Source organism: Oryzias latipes, chromosome 13 (assembly GCF_002234675.1).
Source record: "Oryzias latipes chromosome 13, ASM223467v1".
Lineage (NCBI taxonomy): Eukaryota > Metazoa > Chordata > Actinopteri > Beloniformes > Adrianichthyidae > Oryzias > Oryzias latipes.
In genome coordinates this window covers 15,176,150-15,193,632 of record NC_019871.2, presented here as the reverse complement: position 1 = coordinate 15,193,632, position 17,483 = coordinate 15,176,150, and the positions used below count along the sequence as shown (strand labels likewise).

Below are 17,483 nucleotides of genomic sequence, written 5' to 3'. Positions count from 1 at the left end.
TGGCCTTCTGAAATTAATATTTTTATTCTTTTAATGAGGTGGTCTATGGTTTCCAAGCTCAAAAGTCGAAGGCTTAACTCTGCTCTGACCTGAAATCTGACTGTTAATGGCACAACTGTTAACCATGAATTTGTAATCTTAAAGACATCCCCATGTATTTTCTGTGTTCACCTAAAGTTGTTGCCTGTCTCTCAAAATGAAGCTTAAAGTTTGTGGTTCAAACATACTTGTCTTTATGCAGTCATTCAAGAGGAGATATTTCCAGCTCACTCAGCTAACAGATAACTCCTACATCATGAACTTCTACAAAGATGAAAAAATCTCAAAGGAACCCAAAGGATGCATCTTTCTTGACTCATGCACTGATGTTGTACAGGTGGGTTGCAATGACACAGTAAGAATGTGTCACTTGGTTTTTACTCTGTCGAATAAAACATCTTATCTTTAATGATGAGACACTGTATTGTTTTCGTGGTTACTTCAGACCTGACTGGGCTTTTGTATTTTTTCTGTGTATCTCCAAAAGAACAACCGCCTGAGGAAGCATGCGTTTGAGCTGAAGATGAATGAAGTTACGTACTTTGTGCTGGCCGCAGAAAGTGAGCAGGACATGGAGGAGTGGATCAGCACGTTAACCCGCATCCTGCAGATCAGCCCCCCAGACGGGCCTGCTCCAGACCGCAAGAGCCTGGAAATTACTGATCATCGACAGGGTGAGATATGCCATATTTTTCCCAATTCAGTAATCCCCAGTATTTACCTATAGTGTGTGTTAAGATGTATAACTGTTAAAAAAAAAAGTGAATTCCCACACCAAAGCTCATTTTATGGAGAAAATAGTATTTAAATAGATTTGAAAGGGACATTTTTATATTTTTGCAACATGTGGATAAATTAGGATTTCCCCTGAGGAGAGGATATTTTTCTGTTGTATCCCATCAAATAAAAAATCTGTTCCCTTATGCCAGACTTACAAACAATACCTCTCCTGCTCCATGTTTTAATTAGGAATTTCTGCTTGGTTTGGAATTGTTGATTAACGTAATCTCATAAAGCCAGACCCTGCGTATTTTGTTTGGGCACATCACCCATTTTTTATATCAAGAAACCTCATGTGGCAGCTTTGTTAGTCTGGGCATTAATCCACACTCTGTAACCAAACATAACACACTTACAGACCATTGAAATCAGCAAGAAGTGAAAGAATGATGTGATAGCTTCAGCAGTCATGGATCTATGGTCTGTTAACATCTATAAATCAGGGTGCAGTGTCGAGTGGCATACCATTAATTAGCCATTTTGTCCACAATGGCCTTTGGGAAGAGTAGCTTTAGGCACCATGAAGGCTATATTTCTGTAAAACCCCGTCTTTACTATTATCCATGGAGCCCACAAATGCAGGAATATTTTACTCTGAAATTAATATTTCTTCTGCAGATTCTGTTTAGTGAGCACCTAATGTACTTCTTAGCCCATTTAAAAAATGCATAGACTATAATGTGAAACAAATCGCTTAGAGACACTCTCTTGCCTCAATTAATGACAGTCATTACTTATGAAGAAGGCTCACAGCTACATTTGTGTTTGTTCCCTCTGCAGATGTGTTTGACCTGTCGCTAAATGACTGTAGTTTGCAGGACAATGAAGAAACCACAGAGAATGGCATAAACCCAGAGCTAGCAAAGGTATTGCTGTTTATTACCGTATACTTTTGAAAACTGAAGATATGTTACGTACCTAAAACCACTGTGGCAAAAAGTCCTGGAACGCTTGTCAATGATCTCATTTGTTTCCTGCCTGCTAGGATTCCCCCTTTTGCAGTCTCATCTGGTTGCTGGGTAGTTAATGAATTTGAAGTTGTCCAATATACAATGCTCTTCTCAGATACTTAAAATACACCTACAAAATGTTTGATTCAGTAGAGTCCTTGAAATAAACCTGAGTCTACAAAAAGGGCAAACTTGTATATTGCTGTTGTTATGATGGAATTGTAGGGAGTTACACGAGGGCATTTCTTTTGGTAGTTCCAACAGTAGTGGTAGCTTTGCTGCTACTTTAGTTTTGCATCAGAACATATACAATGTTTTCAAAAACTGCTACAGACGTGTTTGTGAGTTGCTGCTGCTATGGGTAAATGTAGAAGTATTGCAGATGTTTAAAAACGACAATTAAACTTTTTAAATGTTCATGTATTTTTAGGATGGTAACATTTGCTTTTAATGACAAACAATCAACAAAAATTTTTTTTCTTTGTGCTTGTTTAAAAGGCATTGTCGGAGTCCAGTTTATTACAATTACGTTTATCCAGCAACAGTGTAGTAGATATCACCAAATGGCAGATCGTAATCCAGATTGGTAATTATCGTCTGGTGGGCGGACATGTACGTAATCGGCGCTACTAGCGCAACGCAACAACTAAATTAAATTAAACTAGTTGCCATCATTTACGGAGTATAAGTCTACAGTTACAAGCATATGAGCATATTACTAGAGAAGCAAAATAAGTTAAGGTAGCCCGGCAACCATAAAACTGTTGAGCGTGATTCTTCCCCGATGTTGGATGTGAGAAAAATATAGCAGTGTTTGGGTTATTATAACCTCTTCTCAAAACGTAGCAGTACTGTTAATCTTGGAATACATTATACTAAAGAAGAGTGGACATGGCATGCTCGAAGGGAAGGAAAGTGGATTATTGATTGTTTTTTGTTTTTTTTGTAATCCATGCTTAAGTTGTTTCTCTTTGGTATTGTAAATGTGAACACAAAAATAAATATTACTGAAATGAACCCCAAATATACCGCATTGACCTTGATATGGAAGATATTTTTGTAACTGGACTTATTAAAATTTTAATTTGTTCCCCCCTGCAATATAATATACATTATACTTCGGATCTAGTTTGCCATTTTAAAAATACTAGTGCTTCCTGTTTATTTCAACAATTGTCGGGGCAAATTTATCTCTAACAAATAGTGAAGATCTACTGGAAGTAAGGCAACATTTTAAAAAAATCAAAGCACATTCTGATCATACAAATAAAGTTCTCAAGATATTACAGTTCCCCAAGTTATTCTCTAATGGTCTTTTCCTGTTTTTTCTGCTGCATTTCCTTTCACAGTATATCTCAGAGACAGATGACAAACTTCGCTCTGCCAGAAGAGAGGAGCGGTTGAATCTTTTTTCTCTTGATCCTGACACGCCTGTAAGAATTCTTTTACATTAAATCCATTACAACCTGAAACTTGGACTTGATTAATTGCTGCACTTTCTTAAAAAAAAAATCTCTCAAAGTAAAACTGTGTTTTTCCTGCTGCAGGTCCTGAGGAGTCCACGGAATGAGCATTCATCATCAGACAACAAACCAGTTGGTCCATTTGAGGAGAAGCTGGGCAGAAGGTTCATGATAACATGCAAATCACTCAACCTCATGCTACAAGGCTGTGTCACTGAGACTGAAAACGGACCAGTCACCAACGTAAGGAAAGCGAACACACTACTTTTTTTATTTCAAATAGTTAGGTGGCACTCCCCCTTTTTTGGTACTTCATATTCGAAACAATATAAGTAAACACCACGACTGTTCTCATATTGAATCCACACAATCTGATGATGTCTCCTATCATCTGATACCATCTACCACACAGAAAACATCAGTCAGCAGAAAAGTGATATACTGACAGTTTCTCATTTCACTTTCCCAGATTGAGCCATTCTTTGTGTCACTGGCTCTGCTGGATGTGCGAGAAGGGAGAAGGGTTTCTGCAGATTTTCATGTCGACCTCAACCATGAAGCAGTGCGGCAGATGATTGGAGGCTGTAACAGTGCAACAGGAAGTTCTGGTCCAGGGGTGGGAAGTCAGGAGAATGGATTGTGCTCTCCAGCAGAGAGGAAACCTGGTGACTGTCACCTTGAACTGGAGCTGGAGCACTGGCTTTGCTATCCAAAACAGGTACTATAATAAGCTTTGGCCATTACACTGCGTTTACACCGCCAACTGACCAACATATGCTTTCACAATTGTTTCTATGCAGGCCATTTTCTCTGTGACCAACCCTAATACCGATATTGTCATGGTGGCTAAAATAGAAAAGGTACTGATGGGAAATATTACCTGTGGGACAGAACCTTATATCAAGAATACAGACTCCTCCAAGGTCAGAAAATGTTTTACACATTACAAAATGTAATCACCTGTGTTCTCCATATTCAATATTGTTAAAAAAAGGGAGGTAAAGCATCTGCAGTATCGTTTCACTTGTTTTCTTAATGAAATACCCAACTGTGATGTTTTTGGTAAGGAAACTAGACTTTATTGAGTAACATAGTTTAGAATGAAATATGCAAAATGATTTTCCTGTGAAGCCAAGGTTTATCTTCAGCACTGTGCACCAGCTTAGTTCCAAAAGTATGTTTTTCCAAGATCCTTTCCAAGACTTTTTCTGGCTTTCCCAACTGGCAGCGTTCCATGTGGCCTCTGTTAAAATGGCTAAGTGAAACAACAGACATTCAACCTGCTGCCAGGGTTACTGTGTTGAACAACCCCTCATTTAGTTTGTGACTTTTCCAGGGTCAGCTAGAATTTAAATCTGGTCATTTCCTTTTGTGTTCAAGAATGTCAGCTGCGCTGTCTTGTTAGCACTGCTCATATTTGCATCTTTGACAGACTGTTCAGAAGATTATAAAATCCAACAAACAGTTTTGCAGCAAACTGGGGAAGTACAGGATGCCTTTTGCGTGGTCTGTCAGGTTAGTAAAGGGGCTTTAGCCACCACACAAAAACAATTCTACCCACTTCTCTTTGGTTTTTTGTCTTTCCTAAAACTGACACCTTATAGCTCTTCCTTTTAATTTTAGATACGTGTTTAAGGACAACCACGGAACTCTGGACAGAGAGTCTCGATTCTCGCCTCTTTTCAAACAAGAGAGCAACAAAATTTCCACAGATGACCTGATAAAGTTAGTGACTGAGTACAAAAGGTTAGATGGCCTGTACAACAGAATGTTTGCTCCAATGTAAGATATTTTTTCAAAATGTTTTACTTTGACTGTTGTCTCTGTAGGGCTGAGAAGACCAGCAAACTGCAGACAGTGCCCGGGACACTGGACATATCAATGGAAAACGTCCCACTTGAGCATCCTAGTAATTCTCCCACCAAGCTAAAGTTTCAGTTCAGTTAGCCTAATGTTGACTTATTTTTACTCATACTTAAACTTTTCCCAACAGACTGTTTGACATCCTCATATGTACCCATAAAACCTTTTGAAGAGTTGAGCACACGTCAGCCTTCAGTAGAAGTGGAGGAGTTTGTCCAGGACACCATCAAGTTCACCCAACCCTACCGCGTTTACAAAAACCAAATTTATGTCTACCCTAAACATCTCAAGTACGACAGTCAGAAGAGTTTTGCAAAGGTGAGTTTCACATGGAGGGGAAAAATCTGCTGCAAGATGGCATCTTGTACTTTTATAGCACACTTTACATTCATTGATACTAAAACGGCTCACCAATTCACAGGCTCGTAACATAACCGTCTGTGTGGAATTTCGGAGCTCAGATGAAGAAGTTGCCAAACCCTTGAAGGTAGATAATCGTCCAGTGTGTATTGTTGTATAACTTCTTTGTAATGTAACTCATTCTCTATTAAATGGTTTTTTAGTGCATCTATGGCAAACCAGGAGGACCAGTCTTCACCACAGCTGCCTTTTCCACTGTCCTTCATCACTCTCAGAACCCTGACTTCTATGATGAGGTGAGGAAACACAAAGAATTTTGACAATATTACATAAAAATAAGAAAAACGTTTTTTAGGTACATTATTTGGAGTATATTAATTTATAGGGTTATTAAAAAGAATTATACCATGGTCCGGTTGAATACTCGATTCTGATTGGCTGCTGGGTATGCATTAAAACCTGATAACCGCACGGTGAAAAAAGAAGTTCGGTCAGCTAGCTTAAATGTTTTGTATCACTGCGCCGGCTTCTTTAAAACAACCTTTTGGACAAAAACAAGCGGTAAGAGGTGAACTTTCTCTCTGAACTGATGCTTTATTCAAGCCATCGGGACGATCAGCATATATCGCCGAAACTTGACTGCAGCGGTGGTGCTGCGCGACAAGGACTATATGTTACGTGATGCATCACGTATCATATAGTCCGCTTTTTGTGAGAAAAGCGATCCAAATCGAAAAAAAAAAAGGATTAAGGACTAAAACCGGGTGAATATGTATTGCTTTTGTAAGTGACCATGGTATAAGCGGGTTAATGGCCTTCGAAGTGTGCGATTATTACTTTTTAACGCACTTCGCGGAAGCAACCGTCGTCGGGTTCAGGCTTCCACGGCGTGCGTTAAAAAGTAATAACCGCACACTTCGTCGGCCATTAACCCTTACTGAACCCATTTCATTAGTTAACATTTGGTAAACTGTATTAAGGAAAAGCATTGCAAAACTCCAGCCAAGTCCTAATTATTGTTCTCACAGTTGACTTTTATCCTATGTTTTACAAGTGTTCAGTGTGACCAGCCCCTCTGGCATAGGCAACATTAGTAGGACAATGACTGGGAGAAATTCTGTTATTATCCATTGATAGGTGCTGGAAGTTCAAATGAACACTTGTAAAACATAAAATAAAAGTCAACAGTGAGCAAAATGTGGAAATAAGTTTATTATTTCCGAATTACCCCACAAATGAGTATAATCAATGCTAAATAATTGCACATACAGTTTCCCTAATTCATTTTTGTGGCTTCAGGTGAAGATTGAGCTTCCCACTCAACTCCATGAAAAGCACCATCTACTTTTCTATTTTTACCACATCACTTGTGACATCAATGCTAAGACAAATGCAAAGAGGAAAGAAGCCCTCGAAACCCCAGGTGAGCTATGGGAGGTTTCAAACCAAGATGACTGTCATGCTTTTCCGGGTTTCTGCTTTTCCTTCATCTTAATAAGATGTTTGTTTGTTTGTTTGTTTGTATTTTAGTGGGGTATTCATGGCTGCCAATTCTCAAAGAAGGTCGCATGTCTTCGCAAGAATTCAACATTCCTGTTTCCTGCAACCTACCACCTGGATACCTGGCCATCAAAGAGTCTGGCAATACCAAGGTGGGTAAAAATGGGGTAAACATATAATTGTAGTAATAGCACATTTGCATTAAAAATTGTCACATTTTAGTTGGACAGTTTTCAACTTTGCAGCAAAAATTAGGTTATGTTTTTTTACAGGATGACACTAATAACACTGATAACTTTTTTTTAACAGAGTGGAGCAGATGTGAAATGGGTGGATGGAGGGAAACCTATCTTTAAGGTTTCCGCAAATGTCGTCTCAACTGTGTACACTCAGGTAAGACAATCAACATTATTGCTCAGGAAATAAATGCAAAGCATGCATGCATGCTTTTTTTTATCTCTAAACTCCCGCTGCATATATTTTTAGAAAAATAAATATAATTCTTATCCTTAAGCTTAAAGTAACTTTATTTGTTTGTATCATTTCCAGTATTTATGTAAATAAAAATTTTACTTTGCTTTTAGATCAGCAGTGGTGCAGCATTCCAAGTAGTCAGATGTTGATTATAAACTTGCAAATTGTGCACAGATGGAGCATAATGTGTGGGAATAAAAGTGAAATGGGACAAATGTTCTTTTTTGAGAATATGTGAGCTATTTTAAATGTTCATTTTCTAAAGGTAGTATTTTTGCAGTAAAAAATATGATCACATGTTTTTTTCTCAAGTACTTTTACAGACAATTAAGGGTTCAAAAAACAACTTAAGGATACCACAAAGCAAATATAAGATATCAACTGTAACTTTTTATGGTTAGTGTTGGCCGTTTGCAAATATGTGAAATCCATTTAGTGTTTTTGGAGTTAGATTAAGAAAGATTAATTCAAAAACATAATAAATAATGAGGTTATGAACTTTACTTTTTGGCCTTATATTTCACTTTAAAGAGATAGCAGTTTAACTTCAGGCCGTGGATTTTCCTGAATACCTCTGTCTTTCTGCCAGGACCCCCACCTGAACCGATTCTTCCAGCAGTGCCAGAAGAGAGAGCTGGACCTCTCTCAGCCTCCTACCTCTAATTTTCTCAACTGCTTAAAGGTCAGGAAAAGGTCTCCCTAAACCCCAGAGATTGAGAAAGAAACCAGGGCATTGGCTACCAAATGTTATGGGACGAATGCAAGACCATACCAATACCTTTTTAAAGGCTCTTTTTGCACTTCACTTAATCATCTTCACCTTCTCTTGATCATTCTCCAGGGTCTTCTAAGCATGGAGAGAATCCCAGTCATAGTTCGGTTCCTTCCAGTACTCTTTAACCAGCTGTTCAAGGTTCTGACTCTGAACGACAACGATGAAGTCACCACTGTCACCACCAGGTAGGCTGTGGTACTACAGACTTGGTTCATGCACTGCTACTGAATTTGACCATTTTCACGTTTAACAGCAAAAAAAAAAAAAAAATTATAATTGCTTTTTTGTCATGTCAATGAAAGGCAATAAGAAAAACATGTTTTTAATAAACGGAAATGTGGTATTGTTTAATAATATGTAGTGGATTCAGCTTTTTGGTGTTGTGTCTGCAGAGTGTTGGTCCACATTGTTGGCAAATGCCACGAAGAAAATCTGGATCATTATCTGCACTCCTACATCAAGGTACATTCAAAGCATGCTGTGTGTGCAGTGTGATCTATGAGATACAGAGTGTCTGCTTGAGTGTGGTTTTAAGTGCTGATGTTTTCACAAAGGACGATAAAACATTTGTTGGCTTTTTAACTCCTGAACAACTATGATGAGCATGAACTTTAGCCTGAACATTCTTTACAGAATTGTTTTTTGCATCTGCTGGGGTGACATGCAAATATAATGGCATGTACGGTTTATACACAAGCACTTATATCACAGTGAACTACAGTACATTTGGTGTGACAAACTGTGATTATTTGGCAAAATTAGCAATTAGATTTTTGTTGTTGTGTAAAGTAATTGTTCTTTAAAAAGTACAATATTTACTTCACTTTATCATTTTAAAAGTTTTATCATAAAAATAACTTATTTTAAGACACTTAAATTACACTTCTTTCTACTTAAAAAATGACTTATACAAAATATAGTCTTATTTTGATTTGATAAATTGTCTGTTCTGGGGTAAAAAAAAATATCCTGTTGATTTTGATTTCCTTTTAAAACCATAGTAAACATTTGCAATAGTTAGAAATAAGATAAAAGAGTCGCTTCCTTCTTCTGCTTATTTTTTGTTTCCTTTGTGTTGAAGTATGTGTTCAAATCAGAGGCTCACGGCTTTCGGACGGTTCACGAAGAGTTGGCAAAAGGGATGACCTTCGATCTGAAAAGCAACGAGCAAGCAGCTGTGAGGAACATTCTCAAGGTCTGGTTGTCTTAACTTGGCATTTATGTTGATATTTTCAAAGTATCCCAGAAAAGTTTTGTTATAATTTGTGATTGATTTGTTAGATTTCCTATTTATGTCAAAGGTTTGGGAAAAATGTTGCATAAAACTAACCACCAAGTAAAACAACTTCATCTATTCGTGGTTTCAGTACTCCTGGTTCTTCTTTGAGCTCATAATTAAATCCATGGCTCAACATTTGGCTGATTCAGAGAAGGCAACGGTAAGGGGTTTACTCTGCTTTGGACTCCTCTAATAAACAAATACTTGTAAGTTACTGAGTCGGATATTTCCTCGGGTGTAGCACATCTTCTTTTTTTTCCCTGCAGCTTCCGAGGCCACAGCGTTTTCCCTCCTCCTACCTGAGCCGTGTAGAAACCTTGGTGGAGACGGTGTCTGAACATATCTTCTGGAAGTACAAAGAGCTGGTGGAGGAAACACGCAGTGCCAATATGGCTGTAGCAGCTTTTGTAAAGGTAGAAATAAATATTTTCAAGTGAATTCAAACAATATTGTTAAATGACACAATAAAAACACGATATTCACCTCCTCAAGTCTATGATATTTGCTGCATGTGCCATTAACTGTCCTGCTTCTGTTTTTGAGGAGGATCAATGCAAACTCAATGAACAGTTTACAGATTAAAAAAATGCTATTATTACCATTATCTGTGTTTAATGATCTGTCTGCACGCATTAGTTGATGCTGAAACGGATTTCCTGCCTGATTCATCTGTCTGTCTCCTTGCAGCGCTGCTTCACTCTGATGGACAGAGGCTTCACATTCAAACTCATAAGCAACTACATTAACATGATTACTGCTGCTGACAACAAGGTTTGCAAATGAAGCATTAAAACAAATATTTAAAGGAATATTTAAAGAATATGCAGCCGAATGAAAACATTCACACTGTGATGCACTGTTTTTGTGTGACTTAAAGGTGTTGTGTGAGCTGAAATTTGACTTCCTAAGGGATGTGTGCAACCATGAGCATTACATTCCTCTCAGCCTACCCTTGCCCTCTGCTCGCATCACAGGTAAGCTGAGCCCCAACTCACAGCTCCCCCCTCCAGTGTTAAATGTGGTAACAATCACACAACCACCCCCATTTGTTTAATAACTGTGTCAATCTTTTTTTTCCCTCTCACTGTAATTATTTTTCTCATCTTATTTGTCCATGTCAGATCATGCATCCCCAGAGCCACAAAGCACTCATGGTAAATATGTTCATCCCCTCACTGCAGTGCTGTTTGTCTTGTCACAATATTCATCCACGGTCACTAGATTACTGCCTACAAGTGGATTCACTTTGTGATGGAAAGCAAATATTGGCGTTATCTAAATTCTGTATGACTGATTCAGTTTCTATGCCCCCTTTCACTGCAGTGTCAGTGCCTGAGTACAATCTGACCGGAGAGTTCTGCAGAAAGCACTTTCTGACTGGTCTGTTGCTACGGGAGCTAGGACTGGCGCTCCAGGACGAACAAGACCTGCGACATCTAGCCTTAGCCACCCTAAAGAATCTGATGGCCAAGCACTCTCTGGATGCACGTTATGCCACCAAGGTAGACTTCTTTTTTTGTGGAAGAAAATGTGAAGCCATGACAGTGAGTCATGAGGACACAGCTGAAGTTCTTCCACTGTGACTCATCTGGACAAACACTTAGACACCAATATGATTTTTAACAGCAGCTGCAAGCTTTGCAGACCTCATAGTGAATGCTGGGAAGGGTCTTAAATGGGATAGGGAACTGCCCCATGTAAAGTGCTTCCAACCACATCACAATAGCAGGACTGTAATCAAAATCCAGACTGGTCCGCAATAGCCTTAATCAAACCCAAATGTTTCTGTGGGGGATATATAGAGGGGAAAAAGTGTTGACTACTGATCCGTTAAGTCCCCAATCATCTGGGAAAAGCAAATTTTAAGGCTTTACAGCTATTTTTAGAGTATAGATCTGATTTTTTTCCAAAACATCTATAATGACTTTTTAGAAGTTAGCATTTTCCCTCACTGGATAAAAATTTGAGATTTTATTTAAATCAAAATTCTGTGCAAACTTGTGAATGGTTTTCTTGAGCATATCTATATTCTGTTTTTAGTTGAAGATAAATGAATTGTCATGATAATCATAATAAAATGCATGCCTTGGTTTTCTGCTCTTTCAGGAGAAGCAGGCAAGGATTGCATCCCTTTACCTGCCTCTGTATGGCTTGATCCTGGACAACATGCCCAGGTTCTTCCTGAGAGACCTCTTTCCCATTTACTTCACATCAAGTAACCAAGTAAGAGCTAAGAAAAAAATCCACCTTATACAAACGCCTCCAGCTTTGTTGCATTTGTTCAATAATTTATTTTAGCTCAAATGTGTAGCATTTGCAAATGTAAAATTTTGTCTGTAAACCCTATTGAACACAGTGCAACAATTCTGCTGAGTGGGCAAGAAAAGAGCAGTTCTTCTTGTTCATTAGTCCTCCCTCTCAATGGAAAAACATGGCAAAGTTTAAAATAATAGTGGAACAAAAATAAATGGACTCAATATGTTTAATCTTTTCTCTTTTTATAGCCATTCAAGTAACAACCACAGGCAGGCCTGTCTTATAAAAATAGTCTCCTCTTCTGCCACCATGCATTTGAAAGGTTAAAACCTTAAAAAGTCATTAAATGTGTTTCCTTAAAGGAACATGATTAGGTAGACAAAGATAAATGGCATCTTGCAAAAATTTCTATAAAAGGTTTATTCCTGGGACGATTATTTCATTTCTTAATTTCCTTTTGCACTGCCTGATCAAGTTTAAATAATTTCAGCTAAATCGCATTTTGTTTTTAGAATGTCCTGCAAAAAAAAAAAAAAAATGTAAACAGAAAAAATGCTGGCTGGAAATTAAAAAAAAAACATTAATAATCTCTGCACTTGCATGTTCTCTATTTGATACAAACTTGTGTCAAACTGACACAATCAGAAAAACTCTATACAGCAGCTGACTGAACCCTGCTGAGGATAAAAGTAATTCCTCCCGTCTCTTTCCTCACCAGGGCTCCCGAGATGACGTCAGCATGGGAGGGGGAGTGGCAGGAGGGCCGACTACTGTCATTCGCCATGGCAACTCTGTGGATGCCTCTTTTTCCAAAGAAGTGCTCAATTCTATTACAGGTAGAATTTTCTTGTCTATATGTTTGTACTACAGTTGTCTATATTCAACAATATGGTGTGAATAGGGACACTAATGGCAACACCCCACCCCCTTCCACCAGCCTTTTCATCCTTGGCGGTTGCTATGGGTAACCAGGCCGACTCTCGAGGTTCTCTGATCAGTGTGGACTCCAACCCTAGCAACAGCGACAGGAACAGTGAGAAAATGGATGGCTGTGAAAAGGTGTGACAGTAAATGAAACAATGAAAAATGTGCACTCTATTTTATAAAATATGGACATTTTTTAAATATTATATGTTTCTGAAACAGTAGACAGCAGTCAAGGTAACTTAGCTGATATTAAAGCCTTAAATAAGTCATTTTTTATATATAGGTTTACACTTCCACACTGGACAATAATGTTGATTCTTATTAATAATATAAACGATGAACAAATGATTTCATACTTTGTTTGCAGTTGCCAAAAGAGAATATGGTGTTGACAAGCTCAGAAACTCCTACTTTTTTAATTGTTCTGCTTGCTGCAAGAATTAAAGTCTCTGAATGCACATGGATATGAGTTGATTTCACAAAGCTGACTTGAGGAGAAAGCCAAATTTTTTGACTTACAGTTAAATGTTTGGTTTTACTTCCAGGAGCTTAAAGTTGTTCCAAAATTCATTTATAAATTCACTAAAAAAATATTTCTGTGTTTTTCTGCATGTCGTAATGTTTCTTCATAGTTTGCCCGCCCCCAGTCTCTGATTGGCTACGGCTCTCGTTGTGACAAGCTGGACCAGGCAGAGACTCGAAGTCTCCTCATGTGCTTTTTGCACATCATGAAAACCTTGTCTGAAGGTGAGAAATGAAGTTTTAACAGGGATTTAAAAAAAAAGGAGTATTCACAAAGACCAATTAACAACTGAATTTTTGAGCTGTAGCCTATTGACAACACAGTTTATGGTGTTGGGTGGGTGTTTAACCTGAAACAAAACTTGCAGAAGCTCTTAACAGCAATTTAAAAAGTACAGCATTAAATGTGTACTGTATCTTCATATTGGCTAAGTTGTTTTAATAAAATTAGGCCCAAAGGTACAACCTTTAAAACTGTATTTGACTTGTTTGCTTTACTGCATCTCTTCAGCCTTTTTGGGTCTGTGGTCTTTTTTTTTCTTTTTTTTAACTTGTCCTGTCCAACAGCTGGGCAGACAGATGAGAGCTGAGGGCCTCTTGTGTTGGACATATTTTACTTTAACAAGAGGGGTTATTAATCTTCAGACAAACCAAAGGCATGTCTGAATAAACCCCTTTTGTAATTGAGGCCAAACTTTATTAATTTCAACCATGTTTGAGAATCTTTGGCGTTGGACCGGACGGAAAAGGAAAGAAGGGAAGAAGAGAGAGGGACGCTAGAGAGGGGGGGAGGGGGGGGGGGATAAGACCATGAAGCAGCATAGAGCAGACAAGTTTACTGGTTGTTTATCATTACGGTAAGGTTCAAATGTAGTACAAAAAGGGCGGGGCCTGTCCACACACACACACTGAAATGTTGGGCCTGTGGTCTTTATAGATAGTAGTGTGAAAAAATATCCCATCATTTTGTTATGTTTCCAGATGTGCTGGTGTCCTACTGGCATCGGGCAATTCATCAGGAAATTTCGGACTTCTTCAACATTCTGGAGTAAGAACCTTTCTTAACTTCTGTTTAAAGAGTTGCAACAGGTCAGTTTAGTTTAAAATTCAGTGTGGATCAGAAAAGAAAAACATCTGAGACAGCTATAAAGATGGGGACAGACATTTGAGGAAGTAAGGCGCTGTTCCAAAAGAGAAGAAATGAGAAAAAAACATCCCAGAAGGAGAAAAAAAGAGTCCATAATTCTAGCATGAGCTCTCTTTCTGCCAAGGAGTGCTTTGAATTAACTGTTCAATTGCTGCAGTTTGATTCCATGAACCTAGTTTACTTAGCTTTAAGCTTACAAAGCACAGAAACAAAATCATGCTTAAGATGTTTTTTAATGGTCTGTTCTCCAGGCTTTGTCTTCAGCACTTCAGGTTCCTTGGAAAACGCCACATAGCCCGGTACGTCTGTGCTCCTTTGATTTTTTCTTTTTCTCATGTGCATTTCTTCTAAAACTGCAGACAACTGCCTATTAGCCCAACATACTGTATGTGCTGCAGCCAAAGGTTGAAATACCCACACCTACTGATAAATAATTCATATAAGCATGGTTATACATGGGTTCACGCTAGTGTAAAAGCAGGCAAACATAGACATGTGAGAACACACACATAAATGAGTCAGTCACGGTGAGGCAGAGATACTAATATGTATTCTGTGTGCGTTTGCACACTATTGGATGAACTTCAAGAGGAGAGAAGCTATGAGAGGGAAAGAGAAGGGGGAGGTGAAACTCCTGGATCCTTCTGTGATGAAGGAATCACTGCTGGATATTGTACTGGCAAGCATAGGATGGGGGTTGTTATCATCTGCACGCTTACAAAGCACTGCCTTTGGTTCTAGAAGGCTCCTTCATCGTCTGGTTCCTCCCAGCTAATCAAATCACCCTTTTCCTTTTTTTTTGGGAATTGGATTCTTACAAATACACCAACAAAATGCTGAGTAAACACACTGCTTTTTGGGTGTGTGGAGGCATTAATTGAACAAAGATAGTTGGAAGCCTAACCAGGGTTTCTGGATGTAGTTAAGCTTATAAGGCGGCTGGCAACTTAAAATTCATGTGTAATACCAAACCCTGAGCAACTTGTTGTTATGCGCCTGTCTACTTCTGTCTTATCTTTGGGGTGTGTCTATATGACTTCATCAATGATGTAACACAGCAGTGTAAATTATGTTTTATTATAATATTTTTACTTATTTAAATATACTTTTATAAATATAGGTATATAAATATTGTGTTTTTATTTCATGTAAAGCACTTTGAGGTGCTCTGTAACAGGAAGAGTGCTCTATAAATAAAGGTACATTTGACTTAAAAGTGTGTACATGGAAAAACTAAGTGATAGCTCTAGCAGGTGGAAGGTGAAGCCAACCCGGAAGTAACAAAGCATTGCAATACCTCAAATGACCAGACAGACTGGTACTCGGAGTGAGCAATTTCCCACTGAGGCTACTGGAAAAACCCTTAAATAAACCCATTTAACATCCAGTGCTTAAAATTTTGTTTTCATAAATGGTTGCATTTTTAATTCATGACAGCTCTGGGGGGAGTGATTTTTTTTGGCAGACAACAACCTCCGCCCTTATATTTCTGCAGATTTACTTTAAAATAAATTTGTAATATTTGGTTTCTTTGGTTCCTCCAAAATGTTGGGAGCCGTAGCTTGATGTTGCTAAATCATTACTGGTTTGTGGGACAATAGCTTTGAAAAAGAACCACACCCACTTCTAAATAGTGACAATATTGAAGTGTAATGTTATAAAAATGTTTTTCTAATCATTTCTACAAAACATACTTAGAAACAATGTTATTTTTTGACACTTTAATGTTTCATTAATGGACATATTAGCACAATGTATTGTGTTTTATGGTACATTCAACAATGTACTATAATGCTTTTCTATGTGTTTAACCTTGCATTTGTACTGTAGCCTCCATCACTGTGCATGCCTCTTTCCTTCCCCTTTATGCATGGTGCTGCTGTTTATTGACCGTCAGTGGGACTGCATGTTTATTGATGTCATGTTGCATCAAGCTGCTATTTTCTTTCTTTGTTGATGTTGCATGTAACCCTCACTTTGATTTGCCATTGTCTGAACTAGGGCTGGATTTTAATAGATAAATACATAGATTTATATTACATCGATCGATTATTTTTTTTTTTTTTAGGAAATGTAACATCAATTAATTCAACCCATTAATAGATTTTTGTTTGGAGTATTCATTTTCTGGGTAAAATCTGCTTTTAAGTATTTTTTGGAAGGAATAAATACTTTATTTCTAGAGGCTTTACATTGTTTAGTTTAAATCGCTAATTATATGAATGTTGTAAATAGCCAACATATTTTTTTTAAATGAAAGAATAATATTATTTTGGAGTTGAAATGGATATTGGAAAATTAATGAGGAATTGATATTCCCATCAAATCAAATTGTTTCATTTTTTTGTCCATCACACCTTTGGCTTTACTCAGATTGCTAACAGCTTTTCACATAAAAATATGTTAAAGTCCATGTTATTCTTAATCCCATCAGTACATTTTTATTTTTTTTTCATTCATTTGCAAAACAAAACAATTCAAACACTAACACACAAATGAAAATATGAAAACCATTGACTCCTCTTTGGCTCTATCTGGCAATTTGTATGGGCAGAACTTTTTTCTCCTGACTACATCTGCTCCCATCACACCAAAATCAAATTGAAGATCTGTCTGCTTTCAGCATTTTCCTCTGACTGCTTAAAACTATGTTATTGTGTGGCACCACAACTGTGCTAAATCAGCTCTGTCCTGCAAACTGTGTATCCTAACATTCATTGATCCTATGACGGCATGCCCAAGCAGGTGCTAGCATGCCATGTACGGTTGCAGTTACAGTGACTGGCAACAAAGGACGCTAAAACAATGGCTTTCTTGACTAAAACTAACGTATACTGCCTCTGATGGGGTTGGCTTGTGAACAGGAAGCTAGCAGCGGCAGTAAAGCTGGCCCAGTCAACCCATGCCAATGGTACTCTGAAGGGCTCTAACCACCCCTCCCAGTCCTCTCAGTCCTCAAGCATCTTCTCACAATGGTAATAACCGATCACCTCAGAATCCAAGACTGACTTAAACTGAAAAAGCTAAATCTTTGCTTGCTGGAAGCATTTTTAAGGCTAATATTGTTTAATATTTGCTTTTAATATAAAAATATTTTTTCTATGCAAACACAGATCAGACCTACACATAGATGTGAAAATCTAGATAT

The 17,483-nt window shown here is 38.0% G+C and overlaps 1 protein-coding gene across 7 annotated transcripts in view; it reads left to right on the top strand.

Moving 5' to 3' along the window:
• dock10 (dedicator of cytokinesis 10) overlaps positions 1 to 17,483 on the top strand; it is a 64,919-nt gene that overhangs the window by 39,616 nt on the left and 7,820 nt on the right. For 5 of the 7 annotated variants that reach the window (XM_020708271.2, XM_020708268.2, XM_020708269.2 and 2 more), the window contains exons 7-39: positions 242 to 376; positions 527 to 713; positions 1,600 to 1,685; positions 3,119 to 3,202; positions 3,317 to 3,475; positions 3,702 to 3,950; positions 4,033 to 4,155; positions 4,665 to 4,747; positions 4,856 to 4,978; positions 5,062 to 5,141; positions 5,226 to 5,413; positions 5,517 to 5,582; positions 5,659 to 5,751; positions 6,755 to 6,878; positions 6,986 to 7,107; positions 7,265 to 7,348; positions 8,019 to 8,111; positions 8,271 to 8,389; positions 8,597 to 8,666; positions 9,286 to 9,399; positions 9,572 to 9,643; positions 9,750 to 9,896; positions 10,171 to 10,254; positions 10,361 to 10,457; positions 10,605 to 10,637; positions 10,807 to 10,985; positions 11,590 to 11,706; positions 12,458 to 12,575; positions 12,677 to 12,798; positions 13,299 to 13,413; positions 14,170 to 14,236; positions 14,587 to 14,634; positions 17,200 to 17,310. In XM_020708271.2, the coding sequence (XP_020563930.1) occupies positions 242 to 376; positions 527 to 713; positions 1,600 to 1,685; positions 3,119 to 3,202; positions 3,317 to 3,475; positions 3,702 to 3,950; positions 4,033 to 4,155; positions 4,665 to 4,747; positions 4,856 to 4,978; positions 5,062 to 5,141; positions 5,226 to 5,413; positions 5,517 to 5,582; positions 5,659 to 5,751; positions 6,755 to 6,878; positions 6,986 to 7,107; positions 7,265 to 7,348; positions 8,019 to 8,111; positions 8,271 to 8,389; positions 8,597 to 8,666; positions 9,286 to 9,399; positions 9,572 to 9,643; positions 9,750 to 9,896; positions 10,171 to 10,254; positions 10,361 to 10,457; positions 10,605 to 10,637; positions 10,807 to 10,985; positions 11,590 to 11,706; positions 12,458 to 12,575; positions 12,677 to 12,798; positions 13,299 to 13,413; positions 14,170 to 14,236; positions 14,587 to 14,634; positions 17,200 to 17,310 (3,692 nt within the window). The remainder of the gene's footprint in view (positions 1 to 241; positions 377 to 526; positions 714 to 1,599; positions 1,686 to 3,118; positions 3,203 to 3,316; positions 3,476 to 3,701; positions 3,951 to 4,032; positions 4,156 to 4,664; positions 4,748 to 4,855; positions 4,979 to 5,061; positions 5,142 to 5,225; positions 5,414 to 5,516; positions 5,583 to 5,658; positions 5,752 to 6,754; positions 6,879 to 6,985; positions 7,108 to 7,264; positions 7,349 to 8,018; positions 8,112 to 8,270; positions 8,390 to 8,596; positions 8,667 to 9,285; positions 9,400 to 9,571; positions 9,644 to 9,749; positions 9,897 to 10,170; positions 10,255 to 10,360; positions 10,458 to 10,604; positions 10,638 to 10,806; positions 10,986 to 11,589; positions 11,707 to 12,457; positions 12,576 to 12,676; positions 12,799 to 13,298; positions 13,414 to 14,169; positions 14,237 to 14,586; positions 14,635 to 17,199; positions 17,311 to 17,483) is intronic. The other 2 variants (XM_020708270.2, XM_020708275.2) reach the window with 2 other exon arrangements.